Below are 18812 nucleotides of genomic sequence, written 5' to 3'. Positions count from 1 at the left end.
ATGAGGATTGTTTACTCAGGACGATGTGCTGCCGAGAACAATGATCTTCTATGCAGCATAAAACATCATGGCACCCACTGATCATGTGTTTAGACTGCACCATTATCATGTAGCCGAAACGTTTTCTTGTATGTCGCTTTGTTCAGCATTCTGTTACGCTCCCAGATTATGTTGTAGTAAATTCATAATTTTTTGCATGATAATCCACAAGAGAGTGCGGTGAATGTAAATTTTGTCTTATATTTGTGACCATTCGGTCCGTTGCACCAGCACCTCGTCTATTGGACAGAGTGCACGCTATATTTATTGCTAAGGTGCAGATATGTCAGAAATGTCTAACATGGCACAATCCCTGCACTTATTGCAGCAGTTCTTTCCATACAAGCACATGGAGACTGAATGTTTTGTTTCCGTTCACACCAAACAATGTCTTGATAATTGTCCAGACTAGCTAATACTTTGCTCTGCATAATTTCGATGATGACTTTCCTGGTGAGATCACAGCAAAGGTATTCTTGCTCTAACATTCCCATAGAGATAAGCCATATAAACATATGTAATCATCTATTCTAGGCACACATCCATTTTCATGGCTCTAAAAAAACTTGAAATGTTTACATCAGTTATTAAGAGGAAAAAAAGTAGATGGTTTTCAATCCCTTTAAGATGGTTGTCCGGACTTAGGGTACAAGTCTACTGTCACTCTATGTACCTGCAGACTTGTGAATCCTCATTGTGCATGCATACATGATATACAGTACATACATGTGATCACATGCAGACTAGACGTGCGGGGCCATGCTCAATGCAAGTGTACTAAGTGAGGCCAGACACGTCTAGTTGGAATGCAAGTCACATACTTGCTGTCACATGACCGCCCGCTCCCAGCACTGGAAAATACAGCACGCAGTGAGCATGCTTGTGAGGATTCACAAGTCTGCAGTCACATACAGTGACTGCAGACTTGTACCCCAAGCCTAGATAACCCCTTTAACAATTGATGACTTCAGGATATGAAGCTAGTGTGGTCCGTCGCCCAGCACCCCCACCAGCAAGCTGAAAACTGTACTGGAAGCAGATGGAATGATGTATGGGGAGGAACACACCAACGCCATACATTGCGTAGTGGCGGCTTCTGAGTACTGCACATTGAGTTAATGTCCTGGACAACCATTGGAGGAGATGTGTGCATGAATGCTTGCAGCTGGCACATGGAGTCCCTATGGGTCGGTGTGCTCCCATAATGCGCCTCAGTATGGTACAATACATACAGATATCCTACTCTAGGTGCAATAACTGTAGAAAACAATATCTCCATGATGCCCCATCAGATGACAAAATGACAAAAGGCATACATGCTTTGTACAATATCAAAAGGAGTCCTATAGATGTATACAGTATGTGTGCCTTATTACAGGTCCATACAGTGTGGGTGAACTCCTACGACAACCCAACCCAAAGACATAACACGAAAATTGTTGATAAGGGGAGAGGCCAATGTTGGGGACCCAGAGTCTCCACTGACATATTGGGGGAAAAGAATCAGCATGCTGACCTTCAATGGGATTCAAGGGGATATAAACTGTCATTAAAGATACCAGGCAGCAGTTTTTTTCCCCCTACACACAGACTCTCCAATAAGGGGGTAATCCATGGCATACATTATACTTTGATGACATGTCAATATCAGATTGGTGGGGGTCCGAGAACCAGCACCTCCAGTGATCAGCTGTGTGCAGCACCTGCTGCAGTCAGAGATGTACACAGTGTATAGGGCCGAATCAGCACAGCGCCTTTCATTGAGTTGTGGCTATTATCAGGTACTGCAGGTCAGTTTTGATTGAAGTGGAAGGGATTTTAGCTGCAGAACAGCCACAACAGTCTCTGAAACTGGGTTGTGCATGCTCTGAACACTGCATGCATCCAGCCACAGAGGCCGACCCAGACATATATAATATGCATGATCCTTGCCGTATACCGCAGGTGGGAAGCCTATACAGACATAGTGTCATACGCCGCCCATTGGCTGCCATTGTAGAGCACAACACTGTGCAGTCTGCTCTTTTGTATAGGAAAGCTTGGCACACTAGAGGAGGACAAGGTCGGCCATTTTGTAGGAGCCAGATGTCATTGTCAGCCGGTAACATGGGGCCGGTCTGAGCTGTAATGAGTGTTTTCTTATCAGAATTTAGAGCTCTAGCTAATAAAACCATAGTTTGTTACAGACGGTATTGGCCTCATGTTGTACCTTGTGTCAGGCGAGTAGGTTGAGCTATTGGAAGTCCATCGATAGCACAGGGATTCCCACATGGATGAAGAGTCAGCGTGCCATGGGTATTCTCAATAAAGCAGTGCTCAGCTGCAATACCCGGGCCCCTTAGGAAAATATCTTTGGATGCGTGACCCAAAGTCGTCCTTCCTATTGTAAAAAAAGAAAAAAAAAAAAGGTCAGGAAGAGCAAAATAGCCTCAAACATTGGAAGCAAACTTGTCTTATCATCTACACATGTCACATATAAAGCTAGCCATAGAAATGAGAAGCATGGAGTCTGAGAAAACTACAGATCTCTACTGTCTCTCCTGCTTTTCTATTGTCTTTAACCTATAAATAACTCATCAAAACTTATGCTAATAAAAAATAACCAAAAACGATAAGCATAAATAAATATAATTTTATTAATTACAATACACAAAAATGAAAGACCCCATGCCAAAGCTAATGTGAAACGCGCGTCAGGGTACTGGGCAGTGCGGTCTGTTAACTGGCGCATTTCTGATGGCGTTTGCTTGTGGGTATGGGGGTCATTGCACTACTGCACTTTAATAGCTGTGAGGGGTTCCTTATGTTTATTTATTGTAATTTATACCAATTAATTATTTGGAGTTTTTGTGTCTAGTCGTTCTATGAATTAGGAATTTTATCTTGATTATTGTGTTATATTTTCATATAGCCACGTCTTTGGTTCCCTGATTATACTTACACTTTGTGCAACTTTTTACACTTTCCCCTCCCCATTTCTTTTTTTACTAAGCTATTAGGTCTGTAATTCATCATAGTCTTTTGACATGATGTGATTTACCATTGCCCATACTTTTTTTTGTTGTTTTATGAGTTGTTTTTATTTTTTTGTGTCTTCCACTTTATGTATTGTAATTAATAAAATTATATTTATTTATGTTTATTGTTTTTCTTATATTTTCTATCAGCACAAATCTGTATGAGTTGTTTATAGGGTCATATCTGTATTTGGGAACTCTATCAAAGTGTGTCATTGGTTGGTTATTTAAGTATACTGTAGGTCTAATGATACAATATCGCTTATTAGTTTTCTACTGTCTTTTCTGTATTACCAAAACCTGAAAACCAAGTGTTGGCAATCTGTGAAAACTTTATCTGGTGTGTCTACATTACGATAGGGAATGAATCTGTGTGTATGGCATTCACTGGATTCACACTATCATCTAAACATTGTGCAGTATTTTGTGGTATATGTCTGCTAATTATGTGCACGGACAGCTTCTTACAGCTACAGGTCCATACGCTTCATGAAGTATAAAGAAGCAAACAGATGAGTCAGAAGATGGGTGAACTATATAAATACATAAAGTTATGGAAGTATATAATAGTATGGGAATGTGCACTGTATTTAGTGAGATAAACTATCATTAGTCATGGGGAAGCAATTCTAAAATGCTAAACTATAACGAAAGTTCATTCACAGAAAAGTTGCAGATAAGATAAATATTATTATGGTTGGATTGCGCTAAGTATTTGCAGCCGGTACCTTCTTCCAGAGGCAGCAGAGTGATGGCGGTGCTCAGCCTCCCACTGCCAAGACTCACAAGATGGGGCTTTTCGGCCTGCACTTTCAGACTCTTTCCTGTGTCTATCAGATCCAGAGGAGTGCTCTGTGTGCAAGAAAATGGTCCAGACAATTCCATAAGGCAGACGAAAGGATCCAGGTACAGGCAGACATCGGAGGCTTTCACTTCTATTCTGCATTGTCGGCTTGTTTTCCTCTACTAATACTTTGATGCTAGGATGAGGCTTTTATAATTATTAATTAAAACATACAAATCCATGCTCAACATAGTTATATAAGTTTAAAAACCATAAGTCCATGAAATTAAATCTGTCTCCACCAGTTCTACATTCTCTATTGCTAGATTAAAGTATTTATAACTCACAATGCCATTTGTTGTGCGAAAATCATCTAGCCCTTTACAAAGGCTGTTACAGTGTCGGTCATTACTACCTCTTGTGGTCGGCATTGCACAGTCTGACTGCTCTTACTGTAAAGAATCCTTTCCTACTTAATTGCCAAGATCGCTTTTCCTCCATACGTAATGAGTGCCCCCGGGTCTTTTGTAAGGTCTTTGGAAGCAATAAGTCATGTACCGGTCCTTTGTATTGATCACACATGTATTTATACAAAGAAATGAGATCCGAGAAAGGTCAGAGAGGCCCAGCGCCTGCGCACTGCAGTACTTTTCTCTGCCCTCAGCAGCGCAGATGAGAACGCCTGCGCAGGAGCGCAATGTCGGGGAGCCATGAAGCAACAGGAGGGATCATAAGAAGATGGGAGGCGCCGGACCTGCGACACCCATGAGACCGGACCGCCCCCAGGTGAGTATAATAAAACTTATTTTTCTTCTCTTGCAGGTCAGATCGAGGGCTTATCTACAGCATTATAGAAGATTATAGCCCTGAAAGGCAGTAGCCGTATATTATATCGGCCAAACCTGGTGACAGGTTCCCTTTAAATCTGACTTGCAACTATTTAGCATATGATCAGTTATGCAGATTCTTATCAAGTCCCTGCATTGTCACTGTTTTGCTCCTAAAGTTGTAAATTTTAATTTGTAATATTTTGTTAGTATTTCGTAAATCCACGTCTGGCTTTCAACACTGCCTGAATCCTTCTGGGCATGCTTTCAATCAGATTCAAGCATGTGTCAACCAAAATCTGGTCCCAGGCCTCTCCTACATGTTCCCAGAGTTGGATCATACTGGTCGCCTCACTTGGGTATGTATACAGCTTTTCTTCGACTCTTCCCACAAATGTTCTATTGTGTTGAGGTCTAAAGGTACCTTCACACTAAGCGACTTTGCAGCGAGAATGACGACGATCCGTGACGTTGCAGCGTCCTGGATAGCGATCTCGTTGTGTTTGACACGCAGCAGCGATCTGGATCCCGCTGTGATATCGTTGGTCGGAGCTAGAAGTCCAGAACTGTATTTCGTCGCTGATCACCCATTGTCATTGCTGGATCGGTGTGTGTGACACCGATCCAGCGATGTGTTCACTTGTAACCAGGGTAAATATCGGGTTACTAAGCGCAGGGCCGCGCTTAGTAACCCGATATTTACCCTGGTTACCATTGTAAAAGTAAAAAAAAACCACTACATACTCACCTTCTGATGTCTGTCACGTCCCCCGGCGTCCACAGGGTTACGCGCTGCTGCCGAGAACTTCCTGCACTGAATGTGTCAGCGCCAGCAGTAAAGCAGAGCACAGCAGTGACATCACCGCTGTGCTCTACTTTACTGCCGGCGCTGACACATTCAGTGCAGGAAGCTCTGAGCAGCAGCGCATAACCCTGTGGACGCCGGAGGACGTGACAGACATCAGAAGGTGAGTAATGTTGTGGGTTTTTTTTACTTTTACAATGGTAACCAGGGTAAATATCGGGTTACTAAGCGCGGCCCTGCGCTTAGTTACCCGATATTTACCCGGGTGCTGCAGGGGGACTTCGGCATCGTTGAAGACAGTTTCAACGATGCCGAAGTCGTTCCCCTGATCGTTGGTCGCTGGAGAGAGCTGTCTGTGTGACAGCTCCCCAGAGACCTAAACAGCGACGCTGCAGCGATCGGCTCGTTGTCTATATGGCTGCAGCGTCGCTGAGTGTGACGGTACCTTTACACTGATTGCCCAGTTTGGCCACTGACGTATTCATTCTGAAGGTTAACATTACATTGAACACAATGGATGAACCTTTTTTTGGATGAATGGCTTGAATCTGTGTTTTGTCTTCCGTTTTGTTCTTCAATAAGCCGTAAGCCTCAAGTGTCTGCTCCTGAGCTCTCATTCCTTATCTAATTATAAGATTAGCTTAATGCTACAAGAAATCATTCTTAGAATAAATCCAATTAGCTCTAATAATTAATCCACAGCACATTACAATTGCTGTTAAGAATTCCTCTTTCCCACAGTCCTATACTGTTGTTTTCATTGGGTCTTATTGGACAAATCCTATAATAATGCTTTCCTCATCCCTTCTAGTTGACGTGCCCTTAGATGGGAGATTTGTGAGGCCCCGTACACATTGGACAGTCCTGCCAAGATCAGCAGACTCAGGTGACTTTATTCTGGTGCCATTAGTATTCTGTTCTTTCCATAGATAATAGGTAAATATTCATCGTTATCAGTAAACCATTCTATAAGAAAGTTTAGTTGACCCTTGAATAATTAAATGTATCACGTGAACCTGTTTATGACTAAATTGCTGAATTACCTGCACAACGGCATGTGTTTTCCGGCAAGGACTTGCCATCTCTCTTGTCACTGACTTCATTGCCTCTTCAGATTCTAGTTCTGCTTCAGTCTCAGGAAGGGATTCTGTTTCCAAGTCACTCTGATGAGAAATACCAGAATAAGCTCAGTTAAGTGTCAGTAACATAAGGATAACTGCTTTATTTCTGGTCCGGGTAAATGCGCTCATCTGATGTTACTGTCATTGCCACTGGTTTCTACTTTTTGGACTACAGTATAGGGAAACAAGACAGAAGAAGAATCGATACCTTCAAAATGTGGTGCTGGAGAAGGATGTCACCAATACCATGGATGGCAAGAAGAACAAACAAATCAATTAAGGAACAAATCAAGCCAGACATGTCACTCGAAGCAAGGATCCCCGAGCTGCGACTTGCCCACTTTGGACACATCATACAAAGAGAGCAATCACTGGAGAAGCACATCATGGTGGGAAGAATAGAAGGATCAAGGCAAAGAGGAAGATCAGCAACCCCATGGCTTGATACAGGGCCGACTCCAGGTTTTTGTCAGCCCAGGGGAAAGAGTCTCAGTGGGCCCCTTTGACACATACCACAATTCATGATGCACAGATACGGCGGAGAACTATAGGGATAGTACATTGCCAAAGATTTCACTTACTTCTTACATTACATGAGTGATATTTATTGTAAATTATACAATAGCTCAGAAACTGGTGAATCCTCACAATACACAGTGCTGCCTTGGGGGGTATTCAAAAGTTTATATTTTAGACCAAACAGTATAGTCCTCCATAAAGTATAATGGACCCCATATATTGCTCCATTCAGTATAATGGGCCCCATATATTGCTCCATTCAGTATAATGGGCCCCATATATTGCTCCATTCAGCATAATGGGCCCCATATATTGCTCCATTCAGTATAATGGGTCTCATATATTGCTCCATACAGAATCATGAGCCCCATATAATGCTTCATACAGAATCATGAGCCCCATATATTGCTTCATTCAGTATAATGGGCCCCATGTATTGCTCCATTCAGTATAATGGGCCCCCATATATTGCTTCATTCAGTATAATGGGCTCCATATATTGCTCCATTCAGTATAATGGGTCTCATATATTGCTCCATACAGAATCATGAGCCTCATATGATGCTTCATACAGAATAATGAGCCCCATATATTGCTCATTTCAGTATAATGTGCCCCATATAACGCTCAATACAGTTTAATGGGTCCCATATATTGCTCCATACAAAATGATGGGCCCCATATATTGCTCCATACAGAATACTGGGCCCCATATATTTCTCCATATAGAATAATGGGCCCCATATATTGCTCCATTCAGTATAAAGGGCCCCATATATTGCTCATTCAGTATAATGAGCCCCATATATTACACCATACAGAATAATGGGCCCCATATAATGATCCATACAAAATAAAGGACCCATATAATGATTCATACAGAATAATGAACCCCATATATTGCTCCATACAGAATAATGGACCCATATAATGATCCATACAGAATAATGGATCCATTATATTGCTCCATACAGAATATTGGGCCTCATATACAGTAATACTCCATACAGAATAATGTAAACCATGTAATTCTCCTAATGGACCCCACATAATGCTCCATACAGAATGGACCCCATATAATGCCCCATACAGAATGGACCCCACATAATGCTACATACAGAATGGGCACCATATAATGGTCCATATAGAATGGGCCTCATATAATGCTACATACAGAATGGGCCCCATATAATGCTCCATATAGAATGGGCCCCATATAGGGCTCTATTTAATGCTCCATATAGAATGGGCCCCACATAATGCTCCACACAGAATGGCTTCCATATAATGCTCCATATATAAAAAATAAATAATGAAATACTCACCTTGCCTCGTTCCTTGCTGGATGCAGGTCCAGTCTCCTCAGAGATGTGTTATGACTCGCTGCATTGCTCAGCGCAGAGGTTGCGCTATAGTGACTTCATCATGCCCTCTGCCCTGAGATGTCAGTCAGAAATTGCGAAAGAGACTGAACCTGTGGCTAGAGTAGCGGGGAGTGAGGAGAGGTAAGTACTTCAAACTGTTTAAAGCATGGGGAGGGGGCCCCATTGCGAGTGGATCCCACGATTGCCCCGGCACAATTGGCGTATCACATGAGATGCACCCCTGACGCTTTGCCCAGCTCTTTTCAATTGCCCTGGTACAGAGCTGCTGGGTCTCAATGATGAGCGTTGTCTTGAGTACCCGGCTGTACACAAATAAAGTACACTGCTCAAAAAAATAAAGGAAACACTTAAACAACAGAATATAACTCCAAGTAAATCAAACTTCTGTGAAATCAAACTGTCCACTTAGGAAGCAACACTGTTTGACAATCAAGTTCACATACTGTTGTGCAAATGGAATAGACAACAGATGGAAATTAATGGCAATTATCAAGACACACTCAATAAAGGAGTGGTTCTGCAGGTGGGGACCACAGACCACATCTCAATACCAATGCTTTCTGGCTGATGTTTTGGTCAGTTTTGAATGTTGGTTGTGCTTTCACACTCGTAGTAGCATGAGACGGACTCTACAACCCACACAAGTGCAGCGCCCCAGAGTCCTGGTCGTTGCAGTAATGTCATTCTCCCACCAGGGGGAGTGATATTACGTCTGATGGCAATAAAGGAGATCTCCTGTTCAGATATCACAAACACACCACACACTTCACACTCCAGCCACCAGGGGGAGCAAAGGTTCTATCTATTAGGCCACTCCTCACAGTTAGGTAAAACTGGTAGTTGGAGGGAAAGTGAGTTAGAAAGAGTTTCCTGGCTGAAGACTGAGAGAGAAAGGTCTCCAGACTGAGCTGGTTGGAGCAAGGTCCAGTCAGATCCAGACTAAGGTCTGAGGAGGACGAGGGTCCACGGAGCTGCGCCTGCCCCATGTGCGGCAGCATCCAAAAGAAAGAGACATTAAAAGGAAGCGTGTTCTAGTGAGTGAGAAACGAAGGCATAGCAACAAGTGGATACCAGAGAGGATAGTAGACGAAAGGAGCTGCGTCCTTCTGGTGCGTGTTCCGGTAGCCTGAATACAGAGGGAGTAAAGTGCTCTACGCCATTACTTCAGAGACTGGCAGGACAGTCAATTCCAAGTTGGCTGCCCGACCTAAAATACCTAAGAAGACACGGTGGCAACTTGTGGGGGTCGGGGCGTCTCTAGGGTCCCTATAAACAAGCCTCAGGCCATCAGTCGTACGGGTTTTGTTCTATCCGACCACGGGGAACAGAGAGAAGAGTAATAACAGTGAGGACTTCATTAGAGCTTAACCAAGTGAGGACCTACTGTGTTACTGTGCGCATAGGAAGGCTATTGCATTCCACCTGAATAAGGAGACTCTGGATTTGCCTTGATACCGGCCGGTCTCTGCCTACCCTGTGATCCAGTGCCTTGGACTGTGGACACTGAAGCCTTCAGTAAAAGGTAAAGAGACTGCAACCTTGTGTCCTCGTTATTCCCTGCGCCTTACAACCTTCACATCATCATCTACACTTCTGGGAAGCCCTGGGTATACACTTCACCTGTGGGAAGGTATACCATCTTGCTGCCTTAACATCACCCCAGCGGACCCCTAAGCAGCGTCGGTCACCCTGACCGAATACCACAGGTTGCGTCACAAACTACCCCTTTAAAGACCTTTCCCATGTACGAACTCTTTAACTGGACACCCCTGAGGGCCACGGGCCGGGTCAGCCACCGTGACATCCCCCAAAGCGAAGGACCCGGTGCCGAGTACCCCAGGGCCTTAATGGGGGCGATCCACAAGTGGCTCAGGTAGTGCAGCTCATCCAGGATGGCACATCAATGCGAGCTGTGGCAAAAAGGTTTGCTGTGTCTGTCAGCGTAGTGTTCAGAGGCTGGAGGCGCTACCAGGAGACAGGCCAGTACACCAGGAGACGTGGTGGGGGCCATAGGAGGGCAACAACCCAGCAGCAGGACCGCTACCTCAGCCTTTGTGCAAGAAGGAACAGGAGGAGCACTGCCAGAGACCTGCAAAATGACCTCCAGCAGGCCACAAATGTGCATGTGTCTGCACAAACAGTTAGAAACCGACCCCATGAGGATGGTCTGAGTGCCCGATGTCCATAGATGGGAGTTGTGCTCATAGCCCAACACCGTGCAAGATGCTTGGCATTTGCCACAGAACACCAGGATTGGCAAATTCGCCACTGGCACCCTGTGTTCTTCACAGATGAAAGCAGGTTCACACTGAGCACATGTGACAGATGTGACAGAGTCTGGAGACGCCGTGGAGAGCGATCTGCTGCCTGCAACATCCTTCAGCATGACCGGTTTGGCAGTGGGTCAGCAATGGTGTGGGGTGGCATTTCTTTGGAGTGCATGTGCTCACCAGAGGTAGCCTGAATGCCATTAGGTACCGAGATGAGATCCTCAGACCCCTTGTGAGACCATATGCTGGTGTGGTTGGCCCTGGGTTCCTCCTAATGCAGGACAATGCCAGACCTTATGTGGCTGTAGTTCCTACAAGATGAAGGCATTGAAGCTATGGACTGGCCCACCCGTTGCCCAGACCTGAATCCAATTGAACACATCTGGGACATCATGTCTCGCACCATCCACCAATGTCACGTTGCACCACATACTGTTCATGGGTTGGTGAATGCTTTAGTCCAGGTCTGGGAGGAGATCCCTCAGGAAACCATCCGCCGCCTCATCAGGAGCATGCCCAGGCGTTGTAGGGAGGTCATACAGGCACGTGGAGGCCACACACACTACTGAGCATCATTTCCTTGTCTTGAGGCATTTCCACTGAAGTTGGATCAGCCTGTAACTTCATCTTCCACTTTGATTTTGAGCATCATTCCAACCCCAGACCTCCATGGAATATTAGAGTCCAAAGAGCACCAAATACGGAAGTCCATGTCATATTTTTCCATAAAATAGTAAATTTTATTAGATATATCTTTTAAAAAAAAATACCAAACAATTAAAACAAATAACTCAAACAATGGAGACAACACATGCAAGTACACCGCCTAGTAACAGTTTCAGCAGCACATATTATATAGGGGATAAGTAGTAAGCTAGTAAGGTGCAAAAGTAATATGCAGCTATATTGCTTAAGTTGTACATGTAGGGATAAATAGTTGACATATAAACACCTGTACCCTTTAGTGGGCCATGCTAAGTAACCCTACAGGAGTATATGTGGCAGTGTGTATGGCCTAATAAAGTGCATAGTGCATTGTGCTTAACTACCACCACCACATAGCCTCCATATAAGCAACCCAGCTGCCTTTGGTAAGCAAATTTTCAATTCATCAACAATCCTATAAATCCCATATATTAGTATGCATAAAGTGTAAAAATAAGTAGTGTTACATAACCTGTGTACGCGGTCCTAAGCCCCAACGCGCGTTTCGCGTTTAGCTTCGTCCGGACGAAGCTAAACGCGAAACGCGCGTTGGAGCCTAGGACCGCATACACAGGTTATGTAACACTACTTATTTTTACACTTTATGCATACTAATATATGGGATTTATAGGATTGTTGATGAATTGAAAATTTGCTTACCAAAGGCAGCTGGGTTGCTTATATGGAGGCTATGTGGTGGTGGTAGTTAAGCACAATGCACTATGCACTTTATTAGGCCATACACACTGCCACATATACTCCTGTAGGGTTACTTAGCATGGCCCACTAAAGGGTACAGGTGTTTATATGTCAACTATTTATCCCTACATGTACAACTTAAGCAATATAGCTGCATATTACTTTTGCACCTTACTAGCTTACTACTTATCCCCTATATAATATGTGCTGCTGAAACTGTTACTAGGCGGTGTACTTGCATGTGTTGTCTCCATTGTTTGAGTTATTTGTTTTAATTGTTTGGTATTTTTTTTAAAAAAGATATATCTAATAAAATTTACTATTTTATGGAAAAATATGACATGGACTTCCGTATTTGGTGCTCTTTGGATTCTGTTATATTAATGGAAGTGTCATACACATAGGCCAATTGATCTACAGTATATATGGATACTCCATGGAATATTAGTTGTGATTTACATTGATAATTTTTAGGTTTTAAAGTTATATCTAGGATGTGGAATTTTAGTGTTCCCTTTATTTTTTTGAGCAGTGTATATTTTAAACTGCATGGTGAGCAGAAGTAAAATAAGGGGGCAGCAGGTCTGAGGCAGTCTGCGGCCCTCCTCTTTGCTTCTGCTCACCGGGCCCCTTACACCAGTAAGGGCAGTAGTGCCCTGATGGCGGCTCTGCCTGGCACCTGTGAATAATGGTCACTATTCTGTTATTCTCAGCTAGTGGAGCCAGATTTGGGAAATGTGGACTACGGCGGAGCATCATGGGAGTGTCTCTTGTGTTTTCTTCTGTCTTTTTTTTTTTTTTTTCAGGTATCGTTTTCTGGACTAATTCGGATTTGGGGGATTACTTCGGACCTGCATCTGATTTTTTTTTCATTAGATTGGTGAACAAGGGATAGTATTACTGATCATGGGCATGCAGAAGTAGGGATCTGTAGAGATCAATAGATGACCTGATTCCTGATTCTCCCATTGCATTCTACATGGTTAGAGCATTTTCTGATCTCTAAGTTTATAGCTACAAACCCAACAACATACAAAATGATATTCCATCCACTTCTATCCAACCCAACCTAGCCCATCCTTCTCCTACACCAGAAAACAAAGAACATAAAACAAAAAGATAATAATGGTGGAGAAGAGAGGAAGCCTGCAGTATTGTGTTACACAGAGGTCACCTGGGGTTTTCCTGCTATGTGGCATGGATTAGGCCGGTATACAGCATGTCGGCACCTCGGATTCCACTGGACACACGCCGTTCACTCTATCTTTTTTACTACTATTAATTTCTACAGGGATTTATACAGAATTGTCTTCCTATATTCCCCCCAGCAGTATAGAAATACTACAACAAACATAGCTCAACCTCTCTGGATCCAGTGGGACATTTCTGATTTTGGGGACCTGTCCCACTGACCCACGAGGCCTGTCCCAGTGTCAACTGCATCTATGTCCACAGGACTGAAGATAATGCCAGGACGTATAAGTCACGTGACCCTTTCAGGTCATGTGACTAGGCAGCAGAGAAGAGCAGGACACAGGCAAGAGTGGGTGTGTTATCGTGCAGCAGAGTTGTGTGTGTTTTAGTGTAGCAGAGTTGATGGTGTCTGGGCACCTGCTCGCAGCCGAATGCAGCGGGGAAAAAATTATCTTCATTATCTCCGCTGGCATTCGGTATTCAGTCATGGAGGTGGTGCTGGTTCAGTCACCACTCTGAGTATACAGAGCGGTCTCGGTACCCATGCTCCCGGCCCTGACTGACACTGGCTCTACATAGTAGAAAAGTGCAGGAGGGTTGAACTCAGATATATATCATCCAACAATGATGTAAAAATACAAAGACAACTATAGATGGAAGGGGATATAACCAGTCAGGCAGGGTACAGCACAGGATAAGAGAGGGCACAGAAGTATAGGGGGATATTTACACTTAGATTGGCTTCATGATCATTCACAGAGGTGAACTAGTCAGGAGCACACAGAAGGGTGCAAGGTGTCTGCAGCACTGAGGAGAAGCAGTGTGCTGCTGGAAAATGTAGGTGCAGCAGATGAGAAGAAGATCACCCATTCCACTATGTGAAGCTGAATCTACACAACAGAAGATAGAGATAAAAAAACACAAAGTTACAAAAAATAAACTTTATGGATTTATCTATATACTAACAATAAGTATACATTTACTTTGCTTTGTGAAAAATAATGCAATAATGGGAATAACCCTTTATCAGGGCTCAGTAGTAATTCACTTACATCAAGCATTTGTGCTAACTTTTTTATTGAGCTTTGCTGGTTTCTTGATATTTTAAATGTGTTACTAACTTTGCAATAGTAATAGGTGAGGCTGGACTTGGTTGGACTTTAATAATAGCATCCTAGAAGTATGTGAGTGTATAATGCAGGCAGCACAGGGAGGAAATCTCACCCTTGTAAACACAGGAATGTGCTATGAGCGGGTTCCAAGGCCAGATTTCCTGCCACATGTCACAGAATGCAAATGACATCCTCTGTGTTACTATATATACTGTAACACTTGAAACTGTGTCTGTGTTACCCTCTGCCAAATTACAGCATTCTCTCCTTACTCCCCCTGTTCATCTACAGTTCGCTTACAAAGAAACTTTTAAGCAACTGTAACCCGAGTGACTCGAATGTATATTTCCTGTAGAATTGTCAGCTCCTTTATGTGGATACGTTATTGCCCAACAATAATCAGTCATCTGTGAATAATATTATCATGGAATAACGGAAAACATCTAAAGTGACAAACCTAAAGCGGTTGTCCACTACTTTATCCTTGATGACTTGCCTTTTGGATAGGTAATCAAATGTCTGATCTTTCGGGGTCTGACACCCGACACCCCCGGCGATCAGTTGTTCGCGGTGTCGGTGGCCGGTGTTCATTTGCGGAGCTGCTCTGCCTTCTGATAGTGGTTGTGGATACATACCGCACATCTGCCTCCTATTGATTTGAATTGATGTGCAGTCCCAAGCCTCGGCCGCTATAAGAAAACGGAGAAGCTCCGCATCTGAGTATTTCCGGTCGGCAGCTGATTGGCAGGGGTGCCGGGTGTCAGATCCCAACAGATCAGATATTGATGACCAATACTAAGGATAGGCCATCAATGCTAAAGTAGTGAGCAACCTGCACTTGCTAACGCTGAATTCTACATAGCCCAATCTCTGTACAAATCAGTTCTTAAGAAGGCTCAGATTATAGGAAAAAATGTTGGGAAGCTACAATATATTGTAAGGCAGAGGTAACACATGATTCGTCTCAGCCTACGACCCTGGACCACTGTTTGTCATGGGTCTGTGAGTCAGTAGTCACAAAAATGACTTGCAAGCCGATGCTTATTAAGGGTTGTTGCACCATGGATGATACATTTCAGATATTGTAGTAAGTGTTTGATCCTGTAACTACTAAATTAATGGATTATTTTGGGGTATTCACACATCAGAATTGTTGAGTAAATCATGCTTAGGCCTTGGTTCATCAAGCAGTTTTTGCCAATTTTCATGGATAAAATTGCTGAAAATGTTGCAAAATATTTGCCCAACTCAGAGTTTCTTAAAAATCTTGTGAATTCTAACATTTTATGTCAACCCTGGTCAGGTCCACCAACTTTCTGAAAAGTGGACAGAGCTCGGACAAGAAGGGCTGTGGCCAAACTCGTCATAATTTACATCACAGGAGAGGCGTAATAGGAATGGCGTACGTCTCTGAACATGCTTGAAGTAATACATCCATTCTTAAGTAAGACTAGAGTACAGGACACTGGTCTTGTGGACTCAGGACCTGCTCTCTTCAGTAAAACTGGAGTACAGAACACCAGTCTCGTTGACTCAGCACCTGCTTTCTTCAGTAAAACTAGAGTACAGAACACCAGTCTCGTGGACTCAGGACCTCCTCTCTTCAGTAAGACTGGAGTACAGAATACCAGTCTTGTGGACTCAGGACCTGCTCTCTTCAGTAAGACTGGAGTACAGAACCCTGGTCTTGTGGACTCAGGACTTGCTCTCTTCAGTAGTGGACTCAGGACCTGCTCTCTTCAGTAATACTGGAGTACAGAACACCAGTCTCGTGGACTCAGGACCTGCTCTCTTCAGTAAGACTGGAGTACAGAACACCGATCTCGTGGACTCAGGACCTGCTCTCTTCAGTAAGACTGGAGTACAGAACACCGGTCTTGTGGACTCAGGACTTGCTCTCTTCAGTAAGACTGGAGTACAGAACACCAGTCTTGTGGACTCAAGACCTGCTATCTTCAGTAAGACTGGAGTACAGAACACCAGTCTCGTTGACTCAGCACCTGCTCTCTTCAGTAAGACTGAAGTACAGAACACCAGTCTCGTGGACTCAGGACCTCCTCTCTTCAGTAAGACTGGAGTACAGAACACCGGTCTTGTTGACTCAGGACTTGCTCTCTTCAGTAAGACTGGTGTACAGAACACCGGTCTTGTTGACTCAGGACTTGCTCTCTTCAGTAAAGGTACCTTCACACGAAGCGACGCTGCAGCGATAGCGACAACGATGTCGATCGCTGCAGCGTCGCTGTTTGGTCGCTGGAGAGCTGTCACACAGACCGCTCTCCAGCGATCAACTATGCCGAGGTCCCCTGGTAACCAGGGTAAACATCGGGTAACTAAGCGCAGGGCCGCGCTTAGTAACCCGATGTTTACCCTGGTTACCAGCGTAAAATCTAAAAAAAACAAACAGCACATACTTACATTCACGTCCCCCTGCGTCCACTTCCTGACTGACTGAGCGCCGTACAGTGAGAGCAGAGCGGTGACGTCACCGCTGTGCTGCTTTCACTTTCACTTTGCGGCGCTGAGTCAGAGGAGGAAGCAGACTGCAGGGGACGCAATGTGAGTATGTGCTGTTTGTTTTTTTTACATTTTACGCTAGTAACCAGGGTAAACATCGGGTAACTAAGCGCGGCCCTGCGCTTAGTAACCCGATGTTTACCCTGGTTACCAGTGTAAAATATCGCTGGTATCGTTGCTTTTGCTTTCAAACACAACGATACACAGCGATCGGACGACCAAATAAAGTTCTGGACTTTATTCAGCGACCAGCGACATCACAGCAGGATCCTGATCGCTGCTGCGTGTCAAACGAAACGATATCGCTAGCGAGGACGCTGCAACGTCACGGATTGCTAGCGATATCGTTATAATGTCGTTTCGTGTGAAGGTACCTTAAGACTGGAGTACAGGACACCAGTCTAGTGGACTCAGGACCTGCTATCTTCAGTAAGACTGGAGTACAGAACACCAGTCTTGTGGACTCAGGACCTGCCCTCTTCGGTAAGACTGGAGTACAGAACACCAGTCTTGTGGGCTCAGGACCTGCTCTCTTCAGTAAGACTGGAGTACAGAACACCGGTCTCGTGGGCTCAGGACCTGCTCTATTCAGTAAGACTGGAGTACAGAACACCAGTCTACTTTCTTGACCTCTCAGCATGACGCATAGATACAGGGAAAATGATGTATGTATATGGTTACAAATATTTATTTTATTTGTTCTATGTATGTAAAGTAAAAGATAAGGCAAGTTTCCAAATTCAATGTTTATCCAGGCAAATAGCTCGTCCTTAGGATAAGCCATAATATTACCGAGATCCCCAGTAACTGGCTGGAGAGAAGAAGGAATGATACACACAAATAACCCTTTTTAATAGCTTTCTTAAAAAAGGTAACATTATGTCACGTAGGAACTTATATAATCAGATTTTTATTCTCTATTCCAGTTTTATCCCATAATTAACAGTTAATTACAGAGCAATCTGCAGCTAGGCTGCAATTAGTATCACAAGTCAACTCTTTTATTGGAGGAAGCTGAAGCCCTTCTCACTAAGTGTGTCAAAGTATAGGGTTTCACTTCATCACACAGTATTAATTCACATGTACTGTATGTTTATCTGCCTCTTTCATCCTTAACAACCCCAGTAAATATACATCTTCAGAATAAAGAAAAACATATCAAGGCTGAAACCGGATCAGTTGCTTATAAGAAGTATACAATTTGTAGTTACAACATTCCTCGAATACTTTTGTCTTAGTTTGGGCATAAAAGTATTTACCTAGTTACATCCTGAAACTCTTATCCACCTAAGAGGAAGAGAAGAAATTGCAGATGGCGGGTAGAAGCCTTGATGGCGATTTTGGACACTCTGGAGCTCCAATCTATAGATCTAAGTAGATGTATTCCAATACTTCTGTTACATTCAACCTCCACAGCGGACCAGTGATCATGGATGCAGTATATTACATCTGAATATTGAACACAGCAGCTATCATTGTGCTATCTAAATAAATCTCCTTGTAGAGTTTCTTAAACTGTTATGAGTCAACAGAATGTAAAACTATCGCTCCAAAAATAACATTTATAAGAAGTTCATTTTGGGTTCCGCGCACTTTACTCACCTTATGTCCGGTGTCCTCCTGATGCCAGCAGGAAGGAATAACTCTACGGTATAGCTCAATCAATGAACCACAGCACTTTTCCATATCTCCCCCAGTGGGGTGTATAGTGATAATGGGCCTCTCAGCATACCTGTGGCCTTAGCCAGGGATCTGAGTACAACTCGCAGTGCCGCAGTGACTGACCGCAGTGACTGGCCGCAGTGACTGGCTGCAGGC

The 18812-nt window shown here is 43.7% G+C and overlaps 1 protein-coding gene across 13 annotated transcripts in view; it reads right to left on the bottom strand.

Annotated features, from left to right (window-relative positions):
- PHLDB1 (pleckstrin homology like domain family B member 1) overlaps positions 1 to 18812 on the bottom strand; it is a 282210-nt gene that overhangs the window by 163291 nt on the left and 100107 nt on the right. For 2 of the 13 annotated variants that reach the window (XM_077250603.1, XM_077250608.1), the window contains exons 1-4: positions 18597 to 18716; positions 6516 to 6635; positions 3785 to 3908; positions 2249 to 2419 (exon numbers count right to left, since the gene is read on the bottom strand). In XM_077250603.1, coding sequence (XP_077106718.1) covers positions 2249 to 2419; positions 3785 to 3908; positions 6516 to 6635; positions 18597 to 18680 — 499 coding nt within the window. In that variant the 5' untranslated portion in view covers positions 18681 to 18716. Of the gene's footprint in view, positions 1 to 2248; positions 2420 to 3784; positions 3909 to 6515; positions 6636 to 18596; positions 18717 to 18812 lie in introns of those variants that run through there. The other 11 variants (XM_077250604.1, XM_077250610.1, XM_077250606.1 and 8 more) reach the window with 7 other exon arrangements.

This window comes from Ranitomeya variabilis, chromosome 4, assembly GCF_051348905.1.
Source record: "Ranitomeya variabilis isolate aRanVar5 chromosome 4, aRanVar5.hap1, whole genome shotgun sequence".
Taxonomy (NCBI): Eukaryota; Metazoa; Chordata; class Amphibia; order Anura; family Dendrobatidae; genus Ranitomeya; species Ranitomeya variabilis.
Note: the sequence above shows the minus strand (reverse complement) of the source record. Positions and strands in the feature narration are given on the sequence as shown.